This window comes from Venturia canescens, chromosome 8 (genome assembly GCF_019457755.1).
Source record: "Venturia canescens isolate UGA chromosome 8, ASM1945775v1, whole genome shotgun sequence".
Classification (NCBI taxonomy): Eukaryota; Metazoa; Arthropoda; class Insecta; order Hymenoptera; family Ichneumonidae; genus Venturia; species Venturia canescens.
Window position 1 is genome coordinate 22,576,803 of NC_057428.1, and position 24,258 is coordinate 22,601,060.

Here is a 24,258-nt window from a genome sequence, read left to right on the forward strand (position 1 = left end):
GATCCTTTTCTCAAGTACCTTGAGAGAGAGAGAGAGAGAGAGAGAGAGAGAGAGAGAGAGAGAGAGAGAGAGAGAGAGAGAGAGAGAGAGAGAGAGAGAGAGAGAGAGAGAGAGAGACAACTCGATTCGGATTGAGAATAATATTAGTATATTATTTTATAACCGATGCGAAAAATTTTCACAAATTTCAAACGTAACCGAAATCCAAGTGTCTCTATCTCAAAGTTATATCGGTATATCATTGTATTGTTTTTGTCCGTTTGGCTCGTTTCGTTAATTCATACATACATACATACATACATATACGTGCGAATCATCACGTAACTTGACAAATAAGTCGAGCAGTATATTCATTTTTATGTTTTTTTGTCAATATAGCTCGGATTGCGATTCGATACTCTCAATTGATTATTATCGAACGCGTCACGAAAAAGCGTTGATTGCGCGTCGTGCGTTTCCAAATAGTAGCAACAGTTTCTGTTTCTCAACTTCTGTTTTTGTTCCGCGCGTTATAAATAACAATACGTCTCTATTCGAATAATATATCGATTCTTATACAATAATACATTATTATCAGTCTGTTGTCCACGATAAACTCGTTACATCATATATTGCCACGACCTGTCAAAATCATCATCATCATCATCATTATACTTCGCTCTTTGAATAATAAAATTTTTAAAATTACTCCCCGCTCGCCGCCAACACACCCGCGCACACATAAAATACGGGGGCGCAGATTACGTCGCTTATGCTCCATCGCTATTGTTCCATCTCGCGCGGTGCACTTTCGTCTTTCGAGCGTTTTTACGGAAATAAATAAAAAAAGGTATTTCCTCGGTCCGTCGAAAGCTTGGGTACACGCGATAACTCTCAATTCAGATCAGTGATTCGTCATTCACTGAGAATACTCGTTCGGTATCGCGTTTGACGATTCCACCTGTTCCGTAATAGTAATTAACTCCTTTCGTTTGACCGCGCGCCAAAATTTCAGATTTCAAGACGTCCCGTAGACGATATTGTTTCGACGAATCTGAACGCGTCGTATATGATAAACTCGGATCTCTGAGGAGCGGCATCTTGGTCCAAAATTTGAGCAACATCGGTGTCTTATCCCTGCTCGATCGTTGAACGATATTGGACGATGGGTTGTTTATCGATGCCGGGGGTTGCCGTTGCTCGTCTTGATTGGGCCACCGCCCATTCGGTAGCCACCAATACGATTCTTCGCCTCGTTGACCCGCTGACAAATGTACTCCGGCGTTTTCCTCTGTTTCTCCGCTGTAGTATATTCCTTCTTTATCGTGTTTCCTCGTATAAGGACGACCATTTCTCTCCTTATAATCGTTCGAGATACCGTTTGCCTCCTCCGAAGAAGAAAATTTTACATCATTTTTCGTGAGACCGACAGCAGAGCCCTCGCCGCCGGGTGCTTCCTTAATCTCATTATTTGGAAATTTAACGTTATCGATCGTGCCAATTATCGGTGCTGGTACAATGTTCCGGCGGATCCCAGCGGCATCAATATGAGCGCCGTTAGCCCGATTCGAGTCATCATCCCCGGTTGGAATTTCATAAGTCGATAATTCGAATACTTTATCGTCGTCCTGCTGCTGGGCTACGACGGATTTTTCAGTAGATGAGAGGCTTGCGGCGAATGCGAGGTTGGTCGAAGCCGCCGCTATCATACTTTCAACAGCGTCGTCACTTTTTTCGCTCGACGAATCGACAAGTTGCTCGATTCCACGTACCGGATTAACCGAATCGTTGTTGTTGTTATTATTATTATTATTATTATTATTATTCGGGTAGGAATAGCGATGATCCTTCGATTGACCCGTTACAACGCCGGAGAAAGAATCGTTTTGAAGCTTCGAAACGGGTCGCCGATCAACGCTAGTGAAATTGTATGCGGAATATATTTGTTCCTCTCTATCGTTGTCGGTCGTTATCGGATCGTCGTCGATCGACGATTTACTCGTCGTTGACTCGTGATCTACGATCGAGCTCGACAAATTCATCCTCATTGATATCGTCGTCGGACGATCGGGGAAATCGACAAGAGTCGTTTCACGTACAAAGTCTGCGCTTATGCTGACTCGGCTTGATATATTGCCCTGCTTCTCATCGTTCGGCTTCCGGAACTCGATACTCGTCGTACCTGATTGAGGATTCATTCGGCTAAATTCGGGAGTTATATTTTCACCGATACTCGTAAATGTCACCGCCGCCTTACCAGCAGCCGCCTCGCCGTGTTGAAATATTTCATCGTCATCGTCGTAAATTTCAGTCGATTCGTCATCGTAAAATTCTTCCCCGATAGAGTATTTTTTTTCATCGGAAACGGAGGATGTTGTCATTTCGGTGTTGTCCGGGCTTTTAGTGCTTTTTCGGGTTTTTACCGTTGCAGCAGCCGTCGTCGTTGTCGTATTTGCGATGCTCTCGGACACGCTCAGCCTTATTATTTCGTTGCCGGTTACGTTCCCGGTTATGTTTTCCATTTTTATTATGACTCGGCCGAGGCTCGAGTCGTGGGGTACTATGACCTCATTGTCACCGGAATTCGAAGAGGTTGCCCGATTCGCTCCACTCGGGGATAAGAGAAGAACCATCGTCGGAGCGGAAAGAGAAATCTCGCTATTATTATGTTGCTCCCCCCTTCTTTTTGAATCGTTAATTTTCAAAGGTTCATCCGTTTGATCGATTATTACCGTAGAATTAATCTCAACAACGGAGTCGTCGTTTTTCATTTCCTCGTAAACGCTCGCTGCTTCTTGAGAAATGTTTTTTTCACCACCACCACCACCACCACCACCACCACCACCACCACCACCACCACCATTTAATAATGGTGAAATATTTGAATTTTCATTCTCCTCCTCTTGGAAACTCGTTTTTTCCTCGCTGTTGGACTTGTTTTCGATCAACGATCCCGCTTCTCTCGCTGGTTTTTGGGAACTTTGTTTTGAGACTGTTGGCATGAAAAGGGGTATGTTGAGTTGCAACGGACCGCTCGGCAAGGAGCCCGACGAGAGCGGCGGCGGCGGCGGCGACGACGACGACGACGACGACGACGACGAGGATGAAATGGAAAATTGAGGCTTGGCTGCGTTTCCAAAAATAGCGTTCAATCGCTCGACCAAAAATCCTCTGTGCGCCTGACTGTCGATGCTAATATCTTTGACGCATCTGTTCATCGTATCAGCCTGATAACCATCCGCGCATGCGGTCAATGCGGGAGCAATAAATATACTTTTGGGTGTTATACGACGCAATAAACTCGCCGAATCCAAGACTCCGCCGGAACTCTGCGGATTGGTATTGGAATCTACCAATAACCAAGCTTGCCAGGCCAGTTCGCTCGGATTACCAACTTCCGCGTTTTCATCATTTCCCAATGGCAGATTCCCAATTGACCAATCTTTGCTTAACTTTTTCCGCTGTTCCTCCCGTTGAGGCCGCTGATACGCGTCTTCTCGTCCCGCCACAGATTCTGAATTAGGCGTTGTCGCAGGTGCAGCTTCCGATGTTTTACGAAACGTTATTATTCCCACTAATAAAATTATCACGAGAATCTCGATTTTTATTCTTCCGCGCCCACCGATCCGTTCAATCCTCATTTTTCTTCTCTCCGTTCTCAACAACATATTATTCCGCGTTTACTTGGAACCTTTTCGATCCTATTTCGATTACACCCCCGTTCCGACGCGCACCTACGCTCGGCTCCTACGACATTCGATTCCTCCGGACATTGCTTATTATTCTGAAATAATAAATATTATATATGTATTATTTTTTTATTATTATACATGCAGAGAGAAAAAAATAAAAAAAAAATGAATAAAATCTCGATTCGTCACATTGCGTCGTATATATACGCGCGGTGGCGCGCGGTGGTGGTGGCGCACTCATCCGACGATATACGGTGTACGATCATTTTTTTTATATAGGGGAGTATGGGGCAAAGTGGCCCACTTAAGGAATTTAACGAGTTTTGTCGGGTAATATATGATCATTTACTTATTTTTATGTCCCCAAACTGATTCCACCTCCTTGTTGCTCGAATTTTGAAAAAAAAATTTTTTGGGGCAAAGTGGCCACCCCCTCAAATGCGATGAAAATCGATAATTGTCACTTCTGGTTAAATAGACGTTGGAATTGACTGTTCTCGCATGGAACATTGAAGGATGCGATAAAACAAAAAGAAACGAGGCATAGTAGGAACCCTCCTTCGATGGGATGAAAAAAAAATTAGTCAGAATACTTCGATAAATTATTTGCCAAATTTTTTTTCATGCCGAAAATGAATATCCAGCCAACTTTATCAGATAATAAATGATCTTTCGACTATTGTTGAGTCTTAAAACTCTTTGTTCATCCTCTTTTTCCTCATTTGCGTCGAGAAAATTTTTTGGGGCAAAGTGGCCACCCTCTCAAATGCGGTGAAAATCGATAATTGTCACTTCTGGTTAAATAGACGTTGTAATAGACTGTTCCCGCATGGAACATTGAAGGCCGCGATAAACCGAAAAGAAACGAGGCATAGTAGGTACCCTCCTTCAATGGGATGAAAAAAGAATTAGTCGGAATACTTGGATAAATTTTGCCATTACCAGTGGCAAAAGCCCGTTCTTATCGGGGGCAAATCGTGGGAAAACCGCCATTGTCACGAGTCTGTCGTATCGCGCAAATCTAGTGAGTAAGAAAAAAGAGATCATGAAAAAAGAAAAATTCTTGTCTGCGGCGGACGTTGCGTGTATTTTCTGCGATCAACTTCATTCGCATTCCTCCAAAGATTGAATTCGCTGCGAAACATGCCTAAAATGGGCGCACACCTTGTGTGCAGGTGTTGATGAAGATCAAGTCCATTATAAGTACGATTTTTGTCAATTAAAATAAAATAGACATTTATCAGTAATTCGCAAAATGATTCTCATCCTCTGCCTCAAATAGCTATCAATTTCTCAAAAAACATAGAATTCTCACTGATTCTGTGCCCCGCCAGAAATCGGAATTGCGTGAGTGGCCACTTTGCCCCAGAATTCAAAAATGCCCCAAAAAAGTGGGTGGCCACTTTGCCCCATGTGGCCACTTTGCCCCATGTTCCCCTATGTAGGGGAGTATGGGGCAAAGTGGCCCACTTAAGGGATTTAACGAGTTTTGTCGGGTAGCACATGGTCATTTACTTATTTTTATGTCCCCAAACTGATTCCACCTCATTATTGCTCGAATTTTGAAAAAAAAAAAAAAAAATTTTGGGGCAAAGTGGCCACCCCCTCAAATGCGATGAAAATCGATAATTGTCACTTCTGGTTAAATAGATGTTGGAATTGACTGTTCTCGCATGGAACATTGAAGGATGCGATAAAACGAAAAGAAACGAGGCATAGTACGAACCCTCCTTCGATGGGATGAAAAAAAAATTAGTCAGAATACTTCGATAAATTTTGCCAAATTTTTTTTCATGCCGAAAATGAATATCCAGCCCACTTTATCAGTTGATAAATGATCTTTCGACTATTGTTGAGTCTTAAAACTCTTTGTTCATCCTCTTTTTCCTCATTTGGTCGAGAAAATTTTTTGGGGCAAAGTGGCCACCCTCTCAAATGCGGTGAAAATCGATAATTGTCACTTCTGGTTAAATAGACGTTGTAATAGACTGTTCCCGCATGGAACATTGAAGGCCGCGATAAACCGAAAAGAAACGAGGCATAGTAGGTACCCTCCTTCGATGGGATGAAAAAAGAATTAGTCGGAATACTTGGATAAATTTTCCCATTACCAGTGGCAAAAGCTCGTTCTTATCGGGGGCAAATCGTGGGAAAACCGCCATTGTCACGAGTCTGTCGTATCGCGCAAATCTAGTGAGTAAGAAAAAAGAGATCATGAAAAAAGAAAAATTCTTGTCTGCGGCGGACGTTGCGTGTATTTTCTGCGCGATCAACTTTATTCGCATTCCTCCAAAGATTGAATTCGTTGCGAAACATGTCTAAAATGGGCGCACACTTTGTGTGCAGGTGTTGATGAAGATCAAGTCCATTATAAGTACGATTTTTGTCAATTAATATAAAATAGACATTTATCAGTAATTCGCAAAATGATTCTCACCCTCTGCCTCAAATAGCTATCAATTTCTCAAAAAACATAGAATTCTCACTGATTCTGTGCCCCGCCAGAAATCGGAATTGCGTGAGTGGCCACTTTGCCCCAGAATTCAAAAATGCCCCAAAAAAGTGGGTGGCCACTTTGCCCCATGTTCCCCTATATGCGTGAATCGGAGAAAGATGGGAGAAGGATATCGTGCTTATGGTCAGTCTTATATACGCGCGCGAAGTACCAACATTTCCCTTCCTCATCCCCTTTATTCTCCGCAATTCTCCAAGTATCGGCGGGCACTCGCGGAGCGGCGGCGCGCACATCCCTACTGCTTCGCCTAACGATAAAAGTTGGTGCGCTAAATAATTATTGTCAAATCAAAGTTGTAAAAATATACAAATTTTCGTCAATAAAACGAATGAATATACCGCGCAGGGATGCGTACCTATATATAAGCGCATGCGCGCCCACATACACGCACTCGATAAACTGCGCTGGATAGACCGGAAGAAAAGGCGAGAATCGGATTGTATACACGACGGATCCGACAGGGCTAAAGTTGAAAAAAATAGTAACGGAAAGAAATGGAGTCAACGACTTTTGTATACTGCCACGAGGACTCCGTAAAAGAGGCCAGAAGAAGCAAGAACAAGAAGAAAAAAAGAATGAAAGTTTAAGGGGAACATTAGCCCGCGGGGCGCGACGGCAGCGGTGGCGCCGGGGCCCGGGGAGTCTCGGCGGATTGACAAGCGAGAACGCAACCTGCTTCCTTTTTTCCATTTCGCGCCTATCCAGCAGTTTTTCGTTGATACCAGGCATCTGAATCAATTTCACTGCGGGATGAGACAATGTCGTGAGATCCGCGATGAAAGGCGTCGTATATAAGAAAAAACAAGAAGAGAGAAATATAAGACACTTATAACGCGAAGCGTCCGCGCATCGCTCTCTCGGTGTATATACGGGGATTTTCCATGCGATATACTATATATGTTTATAAACGCGCACACATATCAACGAAAGCGCCTACACCACTATACTCCCGAAGAGACGGGGCGAAGCACGATTTTCTAAATCCGTCTTCATTGCTATGTTTAGAAGTCAACCTGCTTTTTTCGTTATACTCTCTTCTTTAACGGGGCCTATCGATCGGGCCTGCGAGTTGACGCCGTTTGATAACATCATTTTTGGATATTTTCTATATACGGTGATGTGTGAGCGATTCGAATAGCGACCTGCTCAGGCACGTAACGAGTGAAAATTTCAATAATAAACTAATGCGCGCGCGCATACATTTGGCCTGCTGCTGCCTGCTCGACGTTGACCGCTAACTTGCCTCTCTCCAGAATCCATCGCAGGCAACACAAATTCTTTCCCTTCGTAGCGCAGTTATTTACACGGTCCACCGACCCACCTTTTTTTTTTCTTTTTCTTTTTTTCATTTATTCATGGTCACTCTCGCGCTCATCTTCTCCCTTTCCATTTTCCTTGAAAAATACCATTTTCCCTTCCTCGCATTGTACAATCTCCCCGGCGGATACTCTCTTGGAAATTTTAACGCGCATCGCGCGCGTTTATGAAAAATTCGATCGGCACACCATACGCTCACTCACCTTTCAATTACGCTAAATCCCACATTTTTTTTTCTCTCCTTTCCTCCCATTTTTAACATTTGTTTTTTCGTAACGCTTCACATTATAGGGGAACATGGGGCAAAGTGGCCACATGGGGCAAAGTGGCCACCCACTTTTTTGGGGCATTTTTGAATTCTGGGGCAAAGTGGCCACTCACGCAATTCCGATTTCTGGCGGGGCACAGAATCAGTGAGAATTCTATGTTTTTTGAGAAATTGATAGCTATTTGAGGCAGAGGATGAGAATCATTTTGCGAATTACTGATAAATGTCTATTTTATTTTAATTGACAAAAATCGTACTTATAATGGACTTGATCTTCATCAACACCTGCACACAAGGTGTGCGCCCATTTTAGGCATGTTTCGCAGCGAATTCAATCTTTGGAGGAATGCGAATGAAGTTGATCGCAGAAAATACACGCAACGTCCGCCGCAGACAAGAATTTTTCTTTTTTCATGATCTCTTTTTTCTTACTCACTAGATTTGCGCGATACGACAGACTCGTGACAATGGCGGTTTTCCCACGATTTGCCCCCGATAAGAACGGGCTTTTGCCACTGGTAATGGCAAAATTTATCCAAGTATTCCGACTAATTCTTTTTTCATCCCATTGAAGGAGGGTACCTACTATGCCTCGTTTCTTTTCGGTTTATCGCGGCCTTCAATGTTCCATGCGGGAACAGTCTATTACAACGTCTATTTAACCAGAAGTGACAATTATCGATTTTCACCGCATTTGAGAGGGTGGCCACTTTGCCCCAAAAAATTTTCTCGACGCAAATGAGGAAAAAGAGGATGAACAAAGAGTTTTAAGACTCAACAATAGTCGAAAGATCATTTATTATCTGATAAAGTTGGCTGGATATTCATTTTCGGCATGAAAAAAAATTTGGCAAATAATTTATCGAAGTATTCTGACTAATTTTTTTTTCATCCCATCGAAGGAGGGTTCCTACTATGCCTCGTTTCTTTTTGTTTTATCGCATCCTTCAATGTTCCATGCGAGAACAGTCAATTCCAACGTCTATTTAACCAGAAGTGACAATTATCGATTTTCATCGCATTTGAGGGGGTGGCCACTTTGCCCCAAAAAATTTTTTTTTCAAAATTCGAGCAACAAGGAGGTGGAATCAGTTTGGGGACATAAAAATAAGTAAATGATCATATATTACCCGACAAAACTCGTTAAATTCCTTAAGTGGGCCACTTTGCCCCATACTCCCCTATATTTATTATATACGCGTTTATAAATAATGAGAAGCGGCGGGAGGGACACGCGCTCTCTTTGAATCGGTCAGAACTTGAAACAAATACTAACAGTCTTGCCGGTCGAGTTGTCGGAGACTCGCGTCTTATTAACCTTATGTTTCTTTTTTTTCAACGACACAATTTTGTTCGCTGTCCCTCGAGAAAGAAAGACCCGCGCGCGCACGCGACCTCCTTATTCCGTCTAGTCACTTTTTTTTATACAAAGATACTATATGACACTATCGTATGCTCTCGCGTCGTCGTCGTTGTCGTTGTTAAACAACAAATTCTAGTATATAACTTTTTTTATTCACATTCGCTTATATCAAATGCAATAGCTTGTTCAAGTTATGATCTACAGGAAAATGTGTCCTACCAACTTGACTGAAATGGACAAAAGTGCGTCGGAGCTATGTTGGCTGTTCCGCGTTATATTTTTTATGAGATGATATAAAGCTATTGCGTGTATGATACGCTTCCAGATTCGAGGTATGCAGTGTATGCGTCAAATTGAAAGAAAGAAAAAAAAAAAAAAACGAAACTGTGTAAATGGTTGAACGATGTGGCTGTATAGATAAAAACGGATAGACGTATATAGCGTCGTTGCTCGCGCGGGCGAGCGGGTGAACCGCATAATGCGCGCGGCGGCGCCGCGCGTTGTACTCGCTCGGCTGGCTCCTTTCACCACGAGCTTGTTATTATTTAATATCTCTCGGGCCTTGCAGCACCGAGGACCCGCGAGATCCTTTAACAATTTTGTTTACTCTCCGAGCTCCGAGCTACGGCCTATCCAACGATAAGCAGCTCTTCTCTCCTCCTCCTCCTCCTCCTCTTCTCTCGCGCTTTCGACGCATCAATTATTTTGCGATCTCGAGTTGTTCCGCTATTGGCGCAATCTATTATATTCGTAATGAAAAACTATACAACAGTGGTGATAGAATCAGCCAAATTTTTTAATTCTTCAAACTCGTGGATCGAAATGATCGAGGAATTAAAATTGTTAAGCGAGAGAGAGAGAGAGAGAGAACACGCAACTATAGCTCCCGCGGATACGCCGACGACACGCTCTCCGATACAGTTGAGTTAGAGTCTGCTCTCGCAATTTTTTTTCTTCTTTCTACTTTTTTTCTATGCTTCCTTCTTTGCTCGTATGCGCGCGCGTATTGCCGCGCGTATACTCGTATCGGGCACGAGCGCGTACGGTTTTGTAACATAGCGAAAATATTTTTCCACCATCTCATAATAATAACTAATAATAGCTACAGAAAGCTTCGCCTGCCACAACTCGCGAGCATGCAGCGATAGCTAGAAGAAAAAACGATCCTTGACTATATACGAGAGGGAAACTTTCAAACCTGCTTTCGGCCGGTATTACAAATATCATTTGTTTTTTTCTTTTTTCCTCTTTTACCAATACCCCGCGCAACACAATAGTTTGCTCTCTATATATCGCCCGCGCAAACACCGATAATGCGTCCGCATTTTTGGCAACTTTTTTTGGGGGAAAAAAATTTGGGACATAGTCAGCGCACCCGCTCCCTGCTAAGCAAGGACAATGCTGCTGCTGCTGGCAATCCCGTTATTCTTTCTATTGTCAATTATCGTTATAAAAAAAGAAACGCAAGGCATAGGGGCCCGGAGCCTCCCTCGGATGCGGAATGAAAAATAAATCTGTTGTCAAAATTCAATTGTTGTTGGATAGAATACATTTATTATTAGAAGCGATAAAAATATATCAACTTTCAGCGTCAATTGCGACGTACATCTCAACGATGCGCGCGCGCGCGCGCATTTTATTCAACGTATTCCGTCTCTTCGCTCTCTCTCTCTCTCTCTCTCTGATTCGTGGCTCGATCCATTCATTATTGATAACAGTGACAAACTCGGCAAGTTCAGAAAATCTCAATCTCCGATATGCAAATCTTTGAGAATTCATTTCTTGTATCTGCCATAAACTTTTGGCATTCGCTCCCGACCTATATCTCTTCCCCCTAAATTCTCTTCCTATTTTCACATGTATGTTACGTGAATTTCTTTTTAATCTTGATGGCACTCAATCAATAGGATAGCCAATGCCCATTCTATTCTAATCTATTCTATTCTATATTATTCTGTTATTATTATTTTTTTATTATTGTACTTTTATGCATCACCGAGCCATAATTATGTCATTTATTTTAAACTTTATTTTTAAGTTAGTTATAGTTTTATACTTATTGTAGTAGTAGTAATGAGTTTTATTTGCATGACCTTTGTGGCCTTTTACAAAGATTATACTTTTTATACCTGTGCTCTTATACTGTGCTCTTATACTATAAAAAACTGACACATTTGAACCTTAATCTCTCCTCTTAACATCCTTATCAACTCTTCCCTGATGCCCTTCCCTTCCTTAGCCTCTTTTGTCCACCCTTCTATATATTCATTCGTTTACTTTGTTATTGACTGTCTACCTATTTCACAAATGATTAGATGTTCTAGTGTTTCTTTTTCGTGCTTGCACATTCTACACTTCCACTCCTCTTCCCCTTTCTTTCCATCTCTCCCTACGTTTCCACATCTTATCCTTGCCCACATTTCTTTGTCATTTCCTTTAATACCCATCGCTTCCCAATATTTCCACGGCTTTTCTTCTTTCTCAATTATTTCTTTATATATACTATTATATGAAGACTCCTGTATCTGTTCTTTTTCTTTCTCTATGGCTCTCATTATTAAATTTTTCAAGCCTTTTTCGATTAGTTTTTCTTTCTTTTCTTTCGATGACCATCTCCACTAGTTGTTCGATTTTTATTTCTTTTAACACTCTTATCAAATCTTTTCCCCACTTTGATGGATTTTTATTTGCTATCCCTCGCACTTCTTCCCTTAAGCATATGTTTGGCCATCTGTCTTTTTCCATCTTCAGAACTGTAATAATGTATCGCAGTGCTCTTTCTCTGATTTTAAACTCTAGCGTTTGGATTCCCAGTTCTGTCCTCCATACATATCTGGACGTCCTCATGTCTATTCCCATCCCCATTTTGCAGAGTATCTATTTTGAATTAGTTCGAGTTGCCCTATTTTGTCGAAACCCCATATTTCTACTCCGTACAAGGCTCCTGCTTTTACTGTTGTGTCTAATAGATACATTCTTTCGTCCATCATATCCCTTCCTGCTCTTTTCCACACTCCCCATACTGCATTTGCTGTTTTTTGTGCCCTTCCCTTCATTTTCGCTCCGTGCACTTTCAACACATTCTTTGTCGTAAACCAATAGCCTAAATATCTAAAGCCGTTGACAGTTTCTATTTTTTCACCTTTTATTTTCGACTCTTCTTCTTTTTTTAGTCTCCCTCCGTTTCTAAAAATCATTATTTTTGTCTTTTTTTTTTTCATTTACCTTCGTGTAATTTTCTTTTCCCCATTTTTCCAAATTCTTATTTAACATGCTCTTCAAACTCTTTCCGTCTTCCGCCACTATTGCTACATCGTCCGCATACTTTATTGGATATATTTTCTCGCTTCCGATGACCGTTCCTCCCTCCTTCATTCTTTCCCATCTTTCCTCCATGTCATCTATATAGAAATCAAATCGCAACGCGCTTAAGGCACACATCCGTTAATTCCTTTTTTTTTTAGTTTCTCCAGTAATTTTCCCCTGTTTACTTTATCGAACGCTGCACGGAAATCAATGAAAGCGACATACAGCTTTCCACCTCTAACTTTCAGTCTATTATTTATAGACGCGTTCAGTACATAGATCTGATCCCTCGTACCTCTTTTTTCTCTAAAACCGGCTTGACTTTCTCTTAATTTTGCATTTTTTCCGCCCATTTTTCTAACCTCGTTGCCATCATTTTCGTTAGCACCTTGTACCTCACATTTAATAACGCCACCCCCCTGTAATTCGTCGCTCTATCCTTTTCCCATGCTTTGTAGATTGGCGCTATTCTCGCGGTCTCCCAACCTAACGGTAGTTTCCCCACTTTTTTCATTCCTTCATTGTTGTATATCGTAATTATCACTTTTCCTTTTTCCTTTTCGTTTTTCCACACACCCCATAATTTCATTCTTCAACTTTCCATTCCTCACTCATATTTTTACGGATTCCGATAGCCTGCCCCCCCCCCCCCCCCTCCCTCCTTCGCTCTGCCTTTTTCTGCATTCTTCTCTCTTTTCGCCGCTTGAAATGACCAACAAAATTCACTGCTTAAATATTCTCTTGTTTTTTCCTTACCTTTTTGTTCTAGCCATGTTTCTTGTAATATTATTATATCAAAGCCTTCTAAAAATTCTCACGTATCTCCAATCTTATATATTCCTGCCACATTCCATGTGATTATTTTAGTTTCCTTTTCCTCTCCCTCTTCTCTCTTCTTTTCTTCTTCTTTCCATCTCTTCTCCTCATTGACGAAAAAATTCTTCATCTTGCTCGACTTCGATGTTTCCTCTTTCTTCATTCCATTTCCACCACTCTTGGCCTATCCTTATTCTCATGTATTTCACTTCTGTTTCATTCCCATTTCTCCTCTCCAGATCTGCTACTCTCCTCAGCCATCCTTGGATTTCTCGTTGTCTTCTTGTCCAACCGTCTTCTATCCATATGTCCGTTCCTCTCATCCCTCCCTTCCTTCTCATAAGATCCTTCTTGTCCTCTAGTCTCTTGAATCTCATCAATATTCTCCCGTTGCTCTCATATATTGCCTCCACTTTGTCACTTACTCCCACGTTGCACTTTATTTGTATCACCCCTATTACCTCTTTTCGTGATTTTTTGCTTGCTTCTCCCATTTTCGTCAGGCATCTCTTCTCTGCTCTTTTGTTTAGCTCATTCCTGATCATCCACCCTTGGAAAGGCCCCGGCGCTTCTTTTATTATTGCTCTTCTTCTTTCCTCTATATTTCCATCATCACTACTGTGCTTGTCTTTTTCTTTTCTTCTGCTATCACCTGTATTTTTGAAGCTTTCATCTTTCCAAACTTCATCTTTTGCTACTTGTCTCTCTTTCCTCTCCATTTTGTTTCTTTCTTTCGTACCTCGTTCCATTCCTGTTCTCCTAATTCCATTGCACTCTCCTCCGCATCTCTCTCTCTCTCTCTCTTTCTCTGTTATGATTCTTGTCATTTCCTCAGGACTTGGCTTTGGGCTGGGACTGTTTATCCCGTTGTTGTTCCTGTCGCTAGCCTCTTTTACCCGTGTTTTCATTTTTTCCCAATCCCACCGCTTGTCCTTATCCCCTTTTTCTCCTACTCCCTCTTGCTCTCTGCTTTCGCACTTGTTTTTCCAAAATTCTATCTCCCGTGTCAACGTTTGTTTTTCCTCTCTTCGTATCTCAGCGTCTCTGTAATTTTTATACCTCCACTCTTCTGCTTCTCCCACAAGGACTTTCATGATTTTATTCATTATTTGTTCGCATCTACGAGGTAGCGGTGAAATCTCTTTCTTTATATTTTTTTTTTACTTCTCGCAGGCATTCCTTAATTCCTCCTTCAGGCTTTCTTTAATTCTATCTTCTATATCTCTTATTAATTCCGTCCTCCAGCTTGTATTTGTCTTTCTCTTCACTATACTTCTTTGACTTTTTCACCTTTTTTCTATAAAATTTTCTCCCCTCTTTTCTTGTGTGTGTGTACACCATCTCTGGTTTTATCTCCTTCGTAGTTTTCCCAAATTTCATCTTCATAGTCACTGATTTCTCTAGACTCCTCACGATTTTCCTCATCTTCCCCCTCCATGCATCTGCCTATCATCCTGTCATATTTTCTTCTCATTGTATTTGGCGGAGATTGGGGCGCCGGCGGTGAGTGTAGTACCTTTGTCTTGCCTTTCCCTTTCTCGACCTCAAAGAAGTCCCTCGCAGGTCTCTATTCTTGCCACTCTTCTTCATTGTCTTTGGGCGCCCTCTTTTCTTTCTCTCCGTCTTTTTACCGATTCCTGCCATACCGACAGTTTCTTCTTGTTTCTGCTCCTCTCCGTGCGGCGCTGCAGTTCCTTTTTCGTACATAACCTCCTCCCTATTTGTCTTCACATTTTCCTCATATTTTACCTTTTTCTCTTCAGTAATCATATTTCTTCTTTTCTCCATATGATTCCTGGTTTTTCACCGCACTTCCCCGTGCACTTTTGGGCCTATCCCCGCCTTTAAACCCTTTCTATCGGCAGTGTCTTTCACAAGACACTGCCGATTTCATACATGTCCGCACTCCTACGTCTGCTCTCAGACAAAACTAAGCGAAAATTTTATTTATTATCCAACATAAAAATACCTACGTATCATGTCACAGCTTTTATTTTTTTTTTTCATTTTTACTCGTTCCAACTCTTTATACGCCGCGTTCAACGTGTTCGAAATTTTCTCAATCTTACGGAAGAAAAAAATGAGCGCGTGGAATATTATTTTTTACTGTTTTCTTATCCTTAATAATATGATGGTATATGTATCCACGTGGGAGGACACAGGCACGAGGATATTAAATTGATAACTCGTTAAAATTGCTACGCTTGAACCGAACCGGCTGTTGTGCTCATATATGCACACCGATGAGATGCGCTCACGGCGATTACCTTGTATAGGGGAACATGGGGCAAAGTGGCCACCCACTTTTTTGGGGCATTTTTGAATTCTGGGGCAAAGTAGCGACTCACGCAATTCCGATTTCTGGCGGGGCACAGGATCAGTGAGAATGATATGTTTTTTGAGAAATTGATAGCCATTTGAGGCAGAGGGTGAGAATCATTTTGCGAATTACTGATAAATGTCTATTTTATATTAATTGACAAAAATCGTACTTATAATGGACTTGATCTTCATCAACACCTGCACACAAAGTGTGCGCCCATTTTAGACATGTTTCGCAACGAATTCAATCTTTGGAGGAATGCGAATAAAGTTGATCGCGCAGAAAATACACGCAACGTCCGCCGCAGACAAGAATTTTTCTTTTTTCATGATCTCTTTTTTCTTACTCACTAGATTTGCGCGATACGACAGACTCGTGACAATGGCGGTTTTCCCACGATTTGCCCCCGATAAGAACGAGCTTTTGCCACTGGTAATGGGAAAATTTATCCAAGTATTCCGACTAATTCTTTTTTCATCCCATCGAAGGAGGGTACCTACTATGCCTCGTTTCTTTTCATTTTATCGCATCCTTCAATGTTCCATGCGAGAACAGTCAATTCCAACGTCTATTTTACGAGAAGTGACAATTATCGATTTTCATCGCATTCGAGGGGGTGGCCACTTTGCCCTAAAATTTTTTTTTTTCAAAATTCCTTAAGTAGGCCACTTCAAATTCCTTAAGTAGGCCACTTTGCCCCATACTCCCCTACCTATATATATATCAATTAATATCGATCTGCTATACCGCGCCCCATTATTTCCTCATTCCAATCACATTTATACGATTTACGATAAATTATATTATGTTGCCGTGCTGCAAATAAAGAAAGAGAGAGAGAGAGAAAGATTGATCAATCAATTATCAATGCCGTAGCGATTCATCGTCTCTCGAATTTTCTTTCGAATATATTATTTCAATACTCTTGAATTAATTCATCATCACCGTCGTCATCATCGCATGATTCATATTCCCAAAGTGTCCTGATACACTGATTCGGTAAGGACACGCCAATATATACAACCGTGCGTATCGGGTCCGAACGATCTTCTTAACTGCGGTTTAATTAATTCGAGCTGACCCGATTGTTGACCCTTCGCGGAGCATTCCGAGACGACAATGCGCATACGCGTATTGCGACTTATACGCACTTTTTTGGCACACTCGAACGCGTACATCTGAGTCGTCTCTGTCTCACGGAGAGTCTATCCGCGATTAATATTAATATACAGGTATATATTACCGCAAAATTTGTAATGTTAGAATCCAACGAAATGGAGGAAAAAAAATTAATCACGAATCATTCGAATGAAGATTGATACGAATTGATTGAAAATTTGGGCGAAAATTCTGTTTTGTAAAGAAAAAAAATGAACGTTTTTAAAGCAAATACGCGCGAAAGTATTAAACGTGCGGATGAAATGCATGCTGGAGGATCGCGCGCGGTCGTTCGCTCCCCGCATGTTGCTGCGCCGCATACATATATGAGAAGCTGTTTTTCTCTCGTGCGTATCACATTGGTCTCGCGGGCGGACAGTTGGCCGTGCGAAGAAGAAAGAGTGTCAGTGACCGACAGCCCGAGGCCCCCGCCGATGAAAATCATTTTTTTACAGCTCGATCGCGCATCGAGAATTCATCAATTTCTTTCGTCTCTTATTTCGCGCATATAGCCGTTGTTATCCTCCTTTTATCGATATCTCCATATTTGTTTTTGCAACCAAAAACGTGAGAGAGCTGTACTGCGCGCTCACGTGCATTGATCGCCGAACGGCGTCGGCGGAGCCGGCTTTTGGTTGGTTTTTTTTTTTACCGTTTTTTCGTATTGACAATAAATGGGAAAAACTCCGAGAAATGCTCTCCAATCTGCTTTGCTCGGTACATACTTCGGCCACGCAACAACTCCGTAAAGCCTTTATAAGTTCAAAATTTTGCGAGAATATTTAATTTACGCAACGCGATTTATTTTATTTATTTTTCATGCGAGCCGTCCCGAGAAATTGGAAAGGAAGATTGGAATTTGGGGAAAAGTTGATAATGTGAAGGGCAGAACATTCGAAACGTCGGCGTACTCGGAGCGAGGCTCCTACGCAGGAAAATACAACCACGTCCCGAGCAGCATACACAATTACAGGTTACTCGCCGCAGAATATTCCGGAAAGTTCGAGAAGATCGAAATTTTCAAATCCGCAAGGAGTCATCGACATCGCTACACCGAAAACTCAGGGGAGTTCCATCTTCTAGAGGGGCGTCAACCTTATTCACAGTTTCAGCATCTTCGACCCCAAAAAATTCAGGATGTCATTGCAATACTCCTCCTTCCCGTTAGCATTCGCGACAGCAAACATAAAATCCGGGCCAGGGTTTATTAAAATTGTTAAAAAGATCGGACTATTAATCCCGCGAAAATTCGGGACCCCGTCTAACGTTCATTATGGAGATATTTCGAGTGGCGTACCCTTTGTCACCCAGCGAGCGAAGAGGGATGGTAACGTAACGAGTAACGAGGATCGATTTCGGCAGATTTTCGTCAAGTATCGAGCGGGTGAGACGTGTGATCTATATAGAGAGAGCGTACAATTCTGTGAGTTTTTTTCCTTCATTATTCGTTTTGTTCGGTGCGCTGGGCTTCTCATTTAGAATATTTGCTCCCGGTAATTATTGCATGCCCTTTTTGGCTAATTTCGAATTCTTTGAAAACGGGAGAAATGAATCACGATCGATCCTGGTATAAAATTAAAAACTCGAGAAAACGGCTGTTACGGTTGCAATTTCAACACGTGCGAATTCAGCCAGTTAAATTTTTGCTCGCGTTCCGACCTCGTTGACTTGATCTCCCGAGAAAAATTATTGTTCGGGCTAATTGCGTGGCCGTCGCGGAAATCTCAAATTTGGGTTAATAATTGTTCCTGAAGATTCGCGGGGAAAAGTCGGGAATCGCGGTGCGCGCGCGCGTGTGCGTGTGTGTGCGAGAGAGAGAGAGAGCGAGCGAGCGAGTGGATCGGAATTTCTCGCGTGCGAGTCGTCGGGAGACGGCTCGGCTAAGTATATTTCCCGTCTTTTGGATCTTCTTTTCGCAGTTCTTGTAATAATGCAATTCTCATCGTGACTATATTAAATTGTGCAAATAATGATTCAACAGTTAACATTTCATTGTGTTTTCCCGTTATTCGCTGGTCCCCTCCTATGCCCCCTTCCCACTGCAAGCCAAACTGGCAAACTGTTATTTTCCTCCGATCATACTGTGTCACTTCGGTGATTGGCGCGCCCATGAGAATAAGATCTTTTCTCAAAATTATAAAACAGTATGAGCGAAAAGCGGAAGAATTTGATTTCGTGACAAGTCTGGAAAATTTCAGTCACCACATATATCGTTGCGAAACTTGTAAACTCTTGCACGCGTTATTGAACTAAATGCGCGCACGCGAGTTTGATAGGTCAGCTACGGCTCTGTATATAGAAACTCGTGTTACTTTCAAAATAATAATCGTTTGAATAATATTGTTAATAAACGCGCGGGCATGAAATTCGCGTATCGGTATATAAGCGCGGCGGGGAAGCAAAGGCTTTTTTTAGCCCTTAAACTCGAGCGCGCCGCGAGAGAGAGAGGCGTTCGTTCGTTGATCGTGTAGAAGAAAAATGTATTACATGTATATATAGGTGCAGTATAGTGCGGTTATGCGTTCATCCAAGCAAGGTTTGGCACTGACCCACAACGCGCGTTACGCGCGTGCTACTACTCCCTGTCCCACTTCGAACTGCGTGCGTGCGCGCGCGCGCGCGCGCGCGTGCCTACTGGAAAAGTACGAATGATATAGCCTCGTCGTCGCCGCCGCCTCGGTGCTGCTCTACAAGCGTTGCGCGCCCATATGACCCTACCGAACAAGGCAGGTGGCGTATTTTTTTACGGCGTCCGCCGATCAGTTTATTATATGCATAATATGAAAAGACTGTCATTTGGGGTATGCAATAATAGGAATTGTTTTTAGGGAAATGACTGCTGGCAACCGAGCGACCGCGCCCGCGCAGGCCTCAGCAACTTCGCTGCTATGGGGAATCCGAGCAATAAACATCACCTCTCGCACACCAATTTTCTACACGTATAGCAAGCGCGTTACCAGCCCAAAATTTCCCCACCGCTCGCTCATCTATATACTACTTCTGAGTATACAGAGAGCTAGATTGAATCGCGGTTACCGCGAAGAATCGTCGCGCGCGGGCCCAGCAATGGATATCCTTCCCATATTCATGTCGAAAGTAGGCATATAAAGATAAAAGGACATTTTTTTGGCCGCTGTGTTATGCTCCACTCTGTTCACGCGGGGATTGAAACTACTGATGCAATTATCGAGCCGTTCCCCCTTTTATTTCTCGCATATACGCTCTATTGACGCGCTGCTTGCCCTCGCTTCTTCTCAAATTTTACCTTTTCATTATCCTACAACCAGGTTCCAAGACCGTTTTTCATGTCGCAAACCTATAGATACGCGAGTTGTTCCGCGCATTCGCAAGTGCGCGAAAGTAAAGAAGCAACGATTCGAGTATAGAATTAAAAATACGATTATATAGATAGAGTACTTGTAGGGAAGTATGGGGTAAAATGGACACTTAAGAATTTAAGCAAGTTTCATTGATGAGCATATGGTCTTTCAACTATTTTTCAGTCTCAAAATTGATATCCAGTCCTTGTTTCCCGAATATCGTAGAAAAAAATTTCAGAGCAAAACGGACACAGCCCCTCTGAATGGGGAAAAGAAATGGGACCACTCGGGCTCCATTCCTTGGATGTTAATTGAAAAAAAATGAGTCAAATCTTATATCCCATTTCTGTCATGTTTTTGAGGAATGCAAAAAATCAACTTTGGGTCCATCGTGCTGGGGTATATTTCGTGTTCGCACTATATCGGAGTCCCATTATTGATTCATGGTCCTAGTTTGCGGAATTTCTTCAAAAAAATTTTCCGGGACCCCCAACGGACACAGCCTTTGCAAGGCATAAAAATGAAAATATCGAAATGTTTTCGAAATGTAGCAGTTTAGCAGACAGAAAAAAAAGCTCCCCAAGACAGCCAAGTCCTCGTCTTTCGAAGACGGACATATTCTGCTCTGAAACTTGAATCTTTTGGGGATGTCGTCACCGTGTGGAATTCAACAATTTACCATGATTTAGAACCGGAAAAAAAATTTTATGCATTTTATGAAATTTCACTTTCGGAAAAAAGTCCGTTTTGTCCCATATTACCCTATATATTCTCTTCCCAGGCACCGACAACCACGCGATACGTTTTTCTGCTGATGACGGGCGCGTACAGCATTCGATTGCGAGAATCAGATTAAACGACCCGTATCGTAGGAGGACAATTTATTGTTTTTTTTTTCTCTCAAAAATTGACAATTTGGCTGCTCTTTGAGATTTGTTTCAACGCAAGGTGCGTAAAATCTTAATAATATCTGACTCGCTCTTTTCACGGCTTAACGTTTGTCGTTTCATTATCATCTGCAGTCTTTTGACCTTGATCCTTTGTTCGCATGCGTCCTATATAACGAGGGCCCGATAAAGCACGCGCTTTTACGATGACTCGATACGATAACTAATATCCAGTACACGTATAGGTATATAGGTGTATAATATTTATCAAGCGGATTTATATACATGAGCGCGTTCGACTATTCAAGCTCGACGACTCGATGCGGCAAATTTTTCATTCTTACACGATATTCGTTCCCGGACCGGATAAGAACGCACTCGCAACGAAAAATAATGATAATATTATGTGTGCAATACAAAGTTGCCCGTAAATTAAAAACTCCATACGATTCCGTATAAATCTGTTCTAGGTTTGTCGATTAACAATAAGGCGAGAACTAAAAAAAAGAAACGGAGATAACGCACTGCTTCCGTCTCTGCGCTCTCTACCCGCATTTTTTTCCGCGTATATCGTTTTACATCAACAAAATGTTGCCTCAACAAAATGAGGTGGAAATGACGAAAAAAAAACATGTAGCCGCATTGTTGAAACAAGAGCAGCGCAGCGGTGATACCGGAAACAAAAAAAAAAAGAAATTGAGTCGTCGGTCAAGCTGGTTGGGCTGGTGTTGTGTGTGTCTAACGGTTAATAATTCTATAACCCTCGTCGTTTCTTGGGAAGAGAAGGAGAAAAGTCCTCGGTCTCTCTCACTCTCTCTCTATCTGCCTCCTTTCATTCTCCCCCAGCAGCAGCAATATATGTACTTGTAAATGGTAAATGGTATTATTCCGAGCAATCCCCTCACAATTACCGATCAACCAAAGTTACAACAAGTTTCAAGAAAAATTCATCGGGCAAATAACCATAAGACGCGTGTAATTTTATAAAATATAAATAAGCCCAGTGTAAATAATACCGATGTTGGTCGGTATACGTGTGTATTGAAAACGATAAATACCTCATGTACGCGAGCGGCGGTATCGTCAATATTTTTTCGCGCGCGCGTTTGAATTTACCATATTTAATAACGTGGGGAAGAAAAAACATTTCGTGTTGTGGCAGCGGTACTCCCATCGAAATCGAAAATAGCGCACACGATCGCGAGTTCGATTGTTCTAATCGAGATGGGAAAAATAAAATGAATATATGAAAAATCTTGATCGCTCACCCTCAATATCCATAGCGAAGATATAAATTGGACAAGTTTTCGTAGATTTTTTCCTCAATAATCGTTTATCCCACGTTCAGCAGACGTGCAAGAATAAAAAGGAAATAAGAAAAAAAAGGAGAACGGCGTTGTCGTTGCTTCTCTCTCTCTCTCTCTCTTTCTCTATTCACTTTCCACGAATATATGCGCGCGCGCGCGCGCGATGCACACACACACGCGCACACACACACACACACACACGCACGCCACGAACAAGTTTGTACAAGATGGATTTTTTTTACGGTAATTTTTCTTTCTCTTTTTTTTTATCTCCGGCCATTCGCATTGATAATGGTATGAGAAATAACACAATTTCCTGCTCCACGATCATTCGCTCCGAGCGAAAATTTCCTGTTCCTCTTTTCTCATCCTAAATTCTGCTGCCGCTGCCGTTGCCGCTGCTGCTGCGTGTGACATTATTATTATTTTCATCATCATAAGCAACATAATATCATCGGCGGCGTTGCTCTCGCAGCATATATGCTGATAAATTCTTGCGACAGCTGTCATCCGCGATTTCTCGTGTAAATATTTCTTTTCGAGAATCCTCGATGCTAATTATATTACAATTATATTATTTTTATGACCAGTTCAATCCGCGCGAATCTTGATTATTTTATCAATGCGATTATTACATCATATTCTTCACTTGGGCGGTTTCGCCAATAAACGGCTCGGCATCGAATTATTTCAAATAAATATTATTTTCATTGCGAAGCGATCAACGGTTATCGTATTAAAATTAATATATTTTAAACGAGAGAAACCTCTGTCGTCGTTGGTTCTTTCCCGGTTGGTTATTCCGTTGAACTTTGTGCGCGAAGCGTGTGCCATATACGTCTAATAACCTCGGTGTTGTGTATTACCTTACGGCAAGTTCGCGTATACATACATCTATCTGTTATCGCTTTCGTGTCTGTTTATTTTGAAACTCATGCAAGAGATGAGAGAGAGAGAGAGAGCAGAGCACTTCCGGTACGCGTTTGCGGCTGTCGTCGATACGAAAAATTACGACGTTTCATTGAGAGTCTCCCTCCTCTCGCGAGTACTACGTGGGTGCTAACTGCCCAACGGAGTGAAACGACGATGACAATAACAAATAACTCAATTGACGTTTCTGCTTTCGAAATTGTTCTTTCTCTCTGCTCCGCGCACCGAATCACACACACCTTCTCGTATTTTCCTCCCTCCGCTTTGCTCTAGCTACGACGACGCATCAATTTAATTTCATCCCAGTTACATATGTACACGCGTGCACAAGTTTAAATATATATAGCCAGCAGCTCTGCGGCGCAAGGAGACACAGGAAGAGAAAACAAAATGTTGTTTCTCACTGCTGCAAATAATTTTTAATCCTCCGCTATTATACGAGTTTTTTCATTTTTTATTTCCTCCTTTCTTTTCATCCTGCTTTTGACGCGATCGAACCGATTACTTTCTCAACCAGTAGCGACATCAAGCCCGATAATATATTATTTTTATTTATTTCTCACTACGGTAAAACATTAGTATTCTTTACGTTTTTTCTCGCGTTTACAAAATGCACGCGGGAACTCGCTTTCCGTTCGATGCGGGCGTCGAGTTGCCACTGATGATCTTGGTCTCGTTTGGGTTCTCGTGCCGAGTCCCCCGGCCATGAGTCGAGCTGTGCTGGTCGAGCTGTCGAGAGCTGCGCTGCCGCCGATGCTCCTACTCCTATGGCCTGTACCGTGCCATTCCTCGTTCCCCCCTCAGCTTCTGCATTGACGCGTATACTATATATATACATCTAAATATATACATATATAAATCCTGGCTTCCCCTGCTCTCTCTCTCACTCTTATTTTCCGTCCCTCAGCGCCCCCCCCCCCCCCCCCCCGCCACCGCGAACCCCGAACACGATCGGTTCCTTCTTTTCCTCCCCCGCGATCTCGTCTTTATCCCCTCCCCGGGAAGCACACTTATACATATATATTAAGAAGCCTATATACGGAAATCGCACGCCCGAGGCGCCTCTCTCGCTTTCTC

The 24,258-nt window shown here is 42.2% G+C and overlaps 1 protein-coding gene across 1 annotated transcript; it reads right to left on the reverse strand.

Annotated features, from left to right (window-relative positions):
- Positions 1-131: 131 nt before the first annotated feature.
- LOC122414874 (probable GPI-anchored adhesin-like protein PGA55) lies at positions 132-24,075 on the reverse strand. Its single transcript, XM_043426512.1, has 3 exons — positions 22,213-24,075; positions 2,840-3,763; positions 132-2,806 (listed from the first exon to the last, which is right to left on the reverse strand). Exons 2-3 carry the CDS (start codon positions 3,645-3,647, stop codon positions 879-881), a joined length of 2,736 nt encoding a protein of 911 aa, XP_043282447.1. The 5' UTR covers positions 3,648-3,763; positions 22,213-24,075; the 3' UTR covers positions 132-878.
- Between the last annotated feature and the right edge of the window lie 183 nt (positions 24,076-24,258).

What these genes read in the sequence shown, in the direction of transcription:
- LOC122414874 (XM_043426512.1), bottom strand. Translation starts at nt 3,647, where the DNA reads ATGTTGTTGAGAACGGAGAGAAGAAAAATGAGGATTGAACGGATCGGT. An exon ending in TATTTCACCATTATTAAATG is followed by an intron (nt 2,807 to 2,839) that starts GTGGTGGTGGTG and finishes GTGGTGGTGGTG; the next exon opens with GTGGTGGTGGTGGTGAAAAA.